At 34.1% G+C, this 9,269-nt stretch overlaps 1 protein-coding gene across 1 annotated transcript; it reads right to left on the bottom strand.

Moving 5' to 3' along the window:
* Positions 1-9,269, bottom strand: LOC102801097 (zinc finger SWIM domain-containing protein 7-like). Its single transcript, XM_006821831.3, has 7 exons — positions 9,129-9,269; positions 4,589-4,680; positions 3,261-3,282; positions 2,398-2,500; positions 1,184-1,262; positions 723-748; positions 1-249 (listed from the first exon to the last, which is right to left on the bottom strand). The coding sequence occupies exons 2-7, from the start codon at positions 4,659-4,661 to the stop codon at positions 130-132; spliced, it is 423 nt and encodes a 140-aa protein (XP_006821894.3). The 5' UTR covers positions 4,662-4,680; positions 9,129-9,269; the 3' UTR covers positions 1-129.

Here is a 9,269-nt window from a genome sequence, read left to right as displayed (position 1 = left end):
TTGATGGTGAGAATCATTTCTATGCAAAACAATCGTAACACACCAGAGTAACAAGTTTATAAAACTCCAATCAAAATCTTTAACAGGCATATACATATACATATTTAACTAAAACTGCAATTCTGCTCATCAGTGTGTTTGAGGTGTGAAACAACTATTAATCAGTCTTGTCATTTCTGCATCAGTTACAGAGATTTCTTCATACTTCTTCATAGCAGCACTCAAGTGCATGGCCAAGACATGTTTACACTAGGGAGAGATAGAGATAGGTTTGAAGACGCATTGAATTGAGAATTATAATAATGTTGTTGTTGTTATTTTATTTGCATATACATTTAGGAAATTGGTTTATGTGTGGTATTTATATGAAAGCAAGTTCACAGTTTGATCTAAATTACTATGACTTTTAGTCATATTCAGTGTAGCATTCTAATGCAAACTGTTAATCATGCACAAAAAAACGCTCAAATATTCCAGTTTGTTAAATCTACCTACACTCAACATAAAATATCCTCCACAAAATGAATACACTCATTCAGTAATATAAATAAACCACAACTCAGTTGTTGTGACTGTGAGTAACATTCAAATTTCCATCATTGTGATGCAGCTAGGGTGGGAAATTAATCACACCTATAGGCCTAACACAAAACATCGGAAAATATGCGTCCTTAAAACTATATATACAAACAATGGCACACAGTATGCAATGTAAAACTTACCATTGAAATGTCTCTTCTCTTTAAAACTATAATAAAAGAATAAATTTACCTAGCAAAGATGTTTTAATGGCTGAAACATTGTTATCTATTACAGTATTGTATTCACTGGAACTATGTTACTTGGTAAAGCTATTTCAATGACTGAAACAGGTTTATCTTTCATCCAAAGACGAAAACTCATGATTGAGCCAAACGTGCTACCCGAAAATAGACATTTACAATGGCCTGAGACATTTGGATGATCAAATTGGGGGCAATTACATATGTACATATAAATACGCCATATACTATTGGGTAGCAAAAGCAAACAACTGCCTGTCCATCTCCAGAGAATTAATTAGAGTATTAAATAATATGGTGCAAGAAAGACCTACATGAAGAGCCACTAATGTGCAAGCTACAAAACAACACAATTCATCATAGTAGTTAAAAGCTGAGATTGTAGAACAAATAATAATTACCTGAGAATGTAAATGATAAACAGGAACAATAGTTTGAAGATGGAAAACATGTGTATGGTTTACCAGAACTACCAATTACCTAAAAGTTAAACAAATATGATATAAATATATCATGTTGTTTTCACGTTGTACATCTCAAATAGCAGACGAATATTAGTTACCAAGCGTCTTATTTGAAAGGCTAATTATTTTTTAATATGTCTCTAATACTCTCAGCACATGGGAGTTCTTTCTAAGCTTTCTTTGATTTCAAACTTATACTCATTCGCACAAGTGATCTCAGAATGACAGTCGCTATGATTGATCAAATGGTTTTGGAAATTTATTAGTTTATAAATGTTATTCAAATTTTTATAAATTAATCTGTTGAACCACAACCATTGGGAATCCAAAAATAGTGTATACCGAAAATTATGAAATATTGAATCATATAACATATCAGCCAACAATTGACATTCATAGTACTATGCATCTTTCATATAAATCTGATAAGTCATACGCAAGATTCAATTAAAAAAAGAGTGATTTCTCTAGAATGGTGGGCTTTTTGAATTTAAGCTCACTTTAATACTACAGAAATGTTAAAATAGTCATTAAAAAAGTTTTGATTAAAGTTTTTCATTAAACAAGTATCTCTTCCATTAGACTTGGGTGGTGCTATATGGACTGCATTTGCATTGTATACAAAATAGACTGTCAATGGTTTGTTTCCTTATTTATTTCACTATCTGGTTAAAAAATTTGAATTTCCATTAAAGATTTGATTTAAATATAATAACACATAACATATTGTATTGTAATGAAAAATGTATTAAAACAAAAATATTATGAAAACATTAAATAATATCAATATTCAGAATTTTGTTATTTTCGTCTGACCATGCAAGTTGTTTTGAATCTGTTCACGGACATCCACTGTACAGTAGCATTTCAGTTGGGTTTACGTTTTCAACCTATGATCGGCTGCCAGTTTTATGAATTCCATATTTTCTCTTTTAATATGGCAAATTCTTTACATTTAAGCAAATTATCTATGAAGCTCTTTTTCATTTTATTGACGAATGTGTGCATAAGTATGTTGTCATCCACCAATGGCACCAATTAGTAGCCACACATTGGATGAGATATTACTAGCATCATATAACTAGGCATTCATGAGTATAATGCCATATAGATTCTGAAGTAAAACGAATCAATTCTCTCTTATACCTGACCTGAAATATAATCCTACCACTGGTACATTTCATCTTTGTGACCTCATTATGATCCAATATATCTAGAGCAGGCAGTAATGGACCTTGGAATGTAAAATGTAATCTGAAACAGAATGAAGAACTGCATGAAAGCATTTATTTTACTTTACATAGTCTGCAACTTAAAAGAAAAAAGAAAAATCTGTAGTAGAAGCTGCAACTTCTATTAAAATGTTACAATACAACAGAGGGAATGCGGCTTCTAATAGAGCATCTACACATATGAGAAATGGTTAAATTGTTGGTTCTCAATTGTTCAAAAAGGAAGGGAAGTGGCTTATATTAATAATGCAGCTTCTAATACTGATTTTACAGAAATACACAATAATTATTACACATCTGTTATTTCCATCACACATAGTGTGCAGCAAAAAGGAGGTACCTGCATCTCACCATATTAGAAACTGTGACTTCCAAATAAGCACCTATATAAACCAACTAAATATATTAGTTGATAACCTCACAGTATGTACTTGATTGGTATACAGTCAAGCCAATTCTGTTACAATTTGTCTACTCTCACTGTAACTATCTATAGACTTACTTCGGAATAACTTGACATTATGAATAATGCATATGATTGTATGTTGTAATTGAAATTCTAAGGTAAGAATCAAAGAAACACAAGAAACATTGTTGTAAGTATTGTGGGTATGTGCTAAACATTAAACTGAATTTATTAAGTGTAGGCAGAAGTTATGGCTTTTAAGTAAAATATATGCATGTAGCTGAATCAATTCATTTGATTTACAAACCACCTGTTGCTACATTTAATACATTTAATATTTTTGGAAAACTGAAGACAAATACAATTGAGAACTTACGCTGACAATAGATCATCTGACACTGCAATAAAAAAGAAAAAAACAATATATAATTCTTGTTGATATCATTAACACTATATATTTATGTATCACAATTGTCACTGCAAATCATGTTCAATATGTTTCTTATCTTATGTATACAAAACATTAATATTCACTGTTTACACATAATTTTAATGCTGGCTACACTACATTACTATTATGCACAGTAATTATATTTATCGTAGGCCAAGAGAAAAAAAAAAGTGTGTAGTTCCTATACTCAAATGTACCTTATTTTTCTAACCATATTTGCAGTCACAAAAATGTGCAACATTTTGAATGAGATTTTATGGAAATTTAAAATTTTGCAAAACTGGGTTATGTAACAACTTTAAACATGATTTAAGACACTCATATTTGTAAAAACAGTCTTTATATGCAAGGAAAACAAAATGAAACAATTATAACCAAGAACAAATATAAAGAAAAAAATGCCTACCTACCTATTTTTGAAAAGCATGATATAGGAAACACATTTTTTTTATTTGGCCTTATTAATAAGATGTGCATCTCTCAGAAGTGATGTGTTTGAGTTGTTGGAAGCTTGAATCATAATTGTTGCTGAGATGTATAGACATCTTAGCCTTTGGTGGCAAAAGTGACCTAATTTATCGAAGCCATATCTAAAATATAGTATGCCATTGCCATTGTCGCAAACAGTATGAGATATATTAATGACTGATGAGTCAAGTTCCAATATTTCAATTTCAAAAAATAAGTAATCTACACTTTTACTTTTACAGTTGCATTCCCACTTTACAAATCTGTGAATTACCATCCCCTGGCCAATGTTGATGAAATATTAATATTGTGGATTAGTAATGGGTAAATTAGCTGCAGAATATAAATTTAAGTGATTCTCTTAAATTTAGCTATATTGGTAAACATTGGACATTCACAGACTTAGAAAGCTTTGCTTGTTCTTGAAGTACATTGTAGCTATGTTTGTCTAGGGGGAATAATATCCTCCAGTACCCTCAAAATAAAACACCTAATACAGCATTATTAGACCATATATTAAGTTTTTAGCTCATTCTAAGAGTAAAATTTCACATATCTGCAAAGTGGAAATTAACGCAAATTAATTAAATTTTGGTTGAAACCCATTCAGCCAATCAACTATGATTTCAATGTCAAATAGAATATCGATAAAACATTAGCATTGTACAATCAGAAACCATATATAATTTTGATAATATCGATGGTGCACCATATTTTGGTAGGGACAATAATGGCATTCAAATAAATAAATATTAAAGGTTGACCAGTATTGTATGCATACTTACAATGCCCTTTAACTGAGTATAGACTTTTCACTTGAAGAAACAGATTACTTTGTACGTCATTTACTGCAGCCATAGTGTAGATAACTTTTAATCTAGGGGTAAATTGAAGCTTTAATTAGAATGTGGAAAGGTGGAGAAATGCTAGCCTGAGGAGGTTGCGTGAGTTGCGCCCTTCGCGGTGCTCCAACCCCAAGGTCTGAAAGACAACTTTAGTGAAGTAGCGAGATTGGGGTGCAAAAATACTCCTGCTTTGTCATGGCTTAAAATACAAACATGTCAGTTTGCTGACAGCAGATAGAAGGGAATTTTATTTTTGTGACGTTGATTGGTACACCCAGAAGCACAATATCACGTGTGTAAGTTTATGTTAGGGACTGGACATAAAGTACATGGAGGGTAGGTCAGTGTTTTTTGGAGGGGGTCACTGATTTTCATGCAAATGTTGAGGGGAGGTTACAGTAATCTGTGGAGTCATAGGGGGGAAGGGTCGCAATATTTCGTGCAATGCAAGCCTCATGACACCATAGTAAAACTAGCCAAGATTTTATGCACAGTCTGGTTGACTGTATTGCCTCAACAAACACCAAAAGCATAGTTAGTAATTTAGAGTGAGCAAATGCCTAGTATCAACAGAAATTAGATGTATTAAAGTACTCTTACAAAATCGAAATATATGGTCAGATAAACAGGATATGCATTTTTTGTATTGTTTTTAATCTGATTGTGCAAATAATTGTCATGGACATGTATCATAACATGTATAATTTAAAGAGAAAAAAAACATGTCAACAATACATTTTGAAACAAGAAGGCTGCCAGTTGGTCATTTTGGATCACGGACATGTATCTCAACATAAACAATGTTTGTATCAAATTTGAACAAAAACTGACAAATCCTGTCAAAGAAACCACTTTTTTCAAAAAACAAGATGGATGCCAGATGGCCATCTTAGATCTTATTATGGAACAAACTGGTATGAACCTGTATTCCTATATTTATGATGTATGTGCCAAACATGAATTGTCTAAAAACCTTGGTGATATAGTAGTATGGTCAAAAAAGCAAGATGGCCACCAGTCGACCGTCTTTGATCCAATTGTAAAACAATTTTTGTGGACATGTAATCTAAAACATACAATGCGTGTACCAAAAAACTGAAAAAGCATGCATAAGATACCACAAAGTGGCTGCCAGTCGGCCATCTTTGATCCAATCCTGAAACAAATCGATGTAGACATGTATCATAACATGTACAATGTACAAATTTGAACAAAAACTGACTAAGCATGCAGAAGATACCGCATTTTTAAAAAACAAAATGGCTGCCAGTCAGCCATCTTTGGTCCGATCAGAAAACAAATCATTATAGACATGTATCTTAAGATGTATAATGTATATATATGTACAAAATTTAAAGAAAAAAAAATGACAAAGGATGCATAAGATACCATATTTTCAAAAAAAACAAAATGGCTGCAAGTCAGACATATTGGATTGAATCAGTAAACCACTGCATGTGCATATGTCCCGGGTAAAGTACTAGGCACATACAAAGAATGAACAGATTTTGTCCACAAGGTTCTGAAATATGACTCTGGACAGACAGAAGTACAGAGACCCAATTATAAGTCTATATATAGGGACTAATAAAGCTGGCAGTCCATGATTGCTCAAACTTATATCTTGGTATTGTATGCATTTTTATAGGTTTATTGTTTAAGTTAGCTTTGAATCTTATATACCTTGTATTGCCCGGCCTCGTAACGCTATGAGAATCCTGATGCGCGAGCCATGCAATAATTTTTCATATCACGCCCGGGCCACGTTTACCATATTTGATAAATGCGTCTATTTCCTGAAACTACTTTCTGTTTACAAACAACGCACGTACTTTGAGTCTGCGCATCGATAACGGCTGACGATATTATTCAGTGAATGGGAAATATACCGAAAGACCAGTTGGACTCATTATTACCCTGACGAAAGCCGGCATTCCACCACAACCAATATAACTGGTCACAAAAACGTGTCAAGTTTACAGTACTACGATACTGGCAGTCAGCTGGCATCGGTGTCGCTAGATACACCCAGCGACACCGATACTAGCTGACTGTGACGATACTGTCTCCTCGGAAGATCATCGGCGCATTTCAGATATTCTTCGTTGAGATACGCCAGAATCTGGAACTGTAAACCAAACTGCTTCTTGTCAAGCAATTGTTTCTCGTTCACCGACTACAGTTTTTAGCAACTGTGAAATCAACGTGTCTCTACCTGTGGCTACAACATCAGCTCCAAGAAAACGTCCGTCGCGGACGGTCAGTTAATGACAAACTTAGCTGGACTGTAGTGTTCATTCTTAAGAAAGAAAGTTTTTAACGAGTTCATATTTACTATCGTTAAAATATTGTTATAAATTGGCGTTCATTTGCTGTTTCATTAAAACGTAATTTTGATATATTTGGTGACATTCGTTTGTCTATTGTGCGAGAGTTGTTGGCGCGTTTGCGTCGTTTAGAATCCCCCGTATAAATCGGCGCCAGTAAAACATCCCGTATCAAAACCCGGATTAAATCGAATAGGTTTTCTTTTGGGCCAGACGAGCGAAAAATAACATAACTAAAAACTTTTGTTCATATAAGGTATATGATAAAACCTTTATGGACTGGATACGGCTTTTGCTGCCCTTGATCGTACGGCTTACGCGCCCTCGCAAGATCGGGCGCTTCCGCCGCACAACCTTGGGCTGCAAAAGCCGTATCCAGTCCATAAAGAATAATATGTCTTATTTCATTCAACATCACACAGATTCAAGAGAGAAATACACTGAAGATGACAAGGTGAATATGATTCTTTTTCTCATTCACATATTTATACTGTGTGGTGGGCACGTCTTCTAACAAGCTTTGGATAATAGACTTCTAGTTACTTTTGCAATTATTGCTAGAATTCGTTAGACCAGTAAAATTTAGCTGAATCTCAGTGTTGTTATCAACAAAGTGTATATCTAGAGTATGTAATAAGAATATAGAATGGTAGTATTGAACATGTGTATCTCATAAAGAATGCACACACAACACTAATAAAGGTGCCAGTACAATTGTGTATGTATCACCCTTAAGTGGTATATCAATGAGTATGTATATATAGTTTTAATCAGAGGTACATTACTTGGGGTTTGCAACTATGGTGACATGATACCGAGATATTTTGTGCAATCAGGAATAATTTGTCCCTATGGTGACTGTAAGCTGGACATTTCATTACAAAATGTTGCTCATCCTCAACTATATTTTGGCTGCACATATCACATGTTCTTTTATCCAGCGGCACATTATTATGTCTGCCTTTCTCAATTTTAAGGTCATGGTTGCTTGTCCTGAATTTTGCAATTAACCTTCTAAGACCATGGTTGTGCATATTAATTAGGTAATTTTCAATTTTTAAATCTTGTTTGAAAAGTCTGTATGTTCTTAGTTTGTTTTTAGCCAAGGTTTGTTTTCTATTATCATTATGCATGTCTAAGATCCATTGGTTCTCAAATGATTTGTTTATTTTTTTATGAATAAATTCTAAATTTTTCTTAATTATTTTTTCACTTGAGTTTACAATGGTGACAACATCTATATCTTGCATGAGGGTTTCTACACTTGTAAACCATTAACTTTTTACATTCTTATTTACTAAGTAGGCTTCTCTTAGTAATGTGTTATCAGAGTTTGTTACCCGGTTGAAATATTTAAGTTGTTGTTTCTTGATAAAACAGTCAATGGGGTACCTTCCTAGCTCACCATAAACAGCCATTTTTGGTGTGAATTTTGAGAGACCAAGAATGAACCAACAAAATGAAAGATGGACATCCTCAATTGCAGACTTAGTTGTGCTTTCATCACCCCAAACATCACTACCATATACAATAATTGGTCTTATCAGTTTGTCAAATAAAGATAGTTGGAGGGGTATGTTTAGTGAGTTGTCATAACCGAGTTTGCATTTCAAAGCAAAGAGAGCTTTCATCCCTTTATTTTTTAAATTATTGATACTCTCTTTATGTATGATGGATTACGATAACTATATTTTCTGTACATTTCCGATGTATTACATTTTTAAACTATGAATGTGGTAATACATGTTTTATTATTTTATAACAAACTGCCTATGTCATGTCAGAAGGTCGTAGCATCAGTCTCGCTATCTACGAAAGAGACTTGAGTGGGATCTTGACATGATGTCACCGGCCTACCCCCCTGTACTTTTTGTCCAGTGCCTTACACCCCAAAACGACATGTGCGCGCATGCGAAACGCTATATCTTCGACTTCCAGGAAAGTCGTCTATGCCGTTTGGCCGGAGAGGGCGCTACTCACGCCTGCATGTCAGGCTTAAAAACTTCAGATTGTGTCAATGCACTGTTTCTGTCGGACATTATTTTTCCACACGTCGCGATTTTCGTTCGACCGTGATTGACATGTAAAATGCCCGACAGTGGTTCACTTAGTACAAGCTCAAGAAGTTGGTAATAAATTAAATAGTTACTCACTATTATTACTGCACGAAACACAACACTACATGTATTCACATGGCTGCAACTTGCGTCAAATACAATTCTGGTGTTTGTAGGTCCGCGCACAAGACGACGACGGCGGCGTCAAGTGCGTGGTGGCGCCCTTGTGTGGTCACC

This window comes from Saccoglossus kowalevskii, chromosome 16 (genome assembly GCF_978046115.1).
Source record: "Saccoglossus kowalevskii chromosome 16, keSacKowa6.1, whole genome shotgun sequence".
Classification (NCBI taxonomy): Eukaryota; Metazoa; Hemichordata; class Enteropneusta; family Harrimaniidae; genus Saccoglossus; species Saccoglossus kowalevskii.
The sequence above is the reverse complement of the archived record's forward strand: the minus strand, read 5'-3'. Positions and strand labels throughout refer to the sequence as shown.

What these genes read in the sequence shown, in the direction of transcription:
- LOC102801097 (XM_006821831.3), bottom strand. Translation starts at nt 4,661, where the DNA reads ATGGCTGCAGTAAATGACGTACAAAGTAATCTGTTTCTTCAAGTGAAA. An exon ending in GTGGTAGGATTATATTTCAG is followed by an intron (nt 1,263 to 2,397) that starts GTCAGGTATAAG and finishes TTTAACTTTTAG; the next exon opens with GTAATTGGTAGTTCTGGTAA. An exon ending in TTTATCATTTACATTCTCAG is followed by an intron (nt 749 to 1,183) that starts GTAATTATTATT and finishes CTTTTATTATAG; the next exon opens with TTTTAAAGAGAAGAGACATT.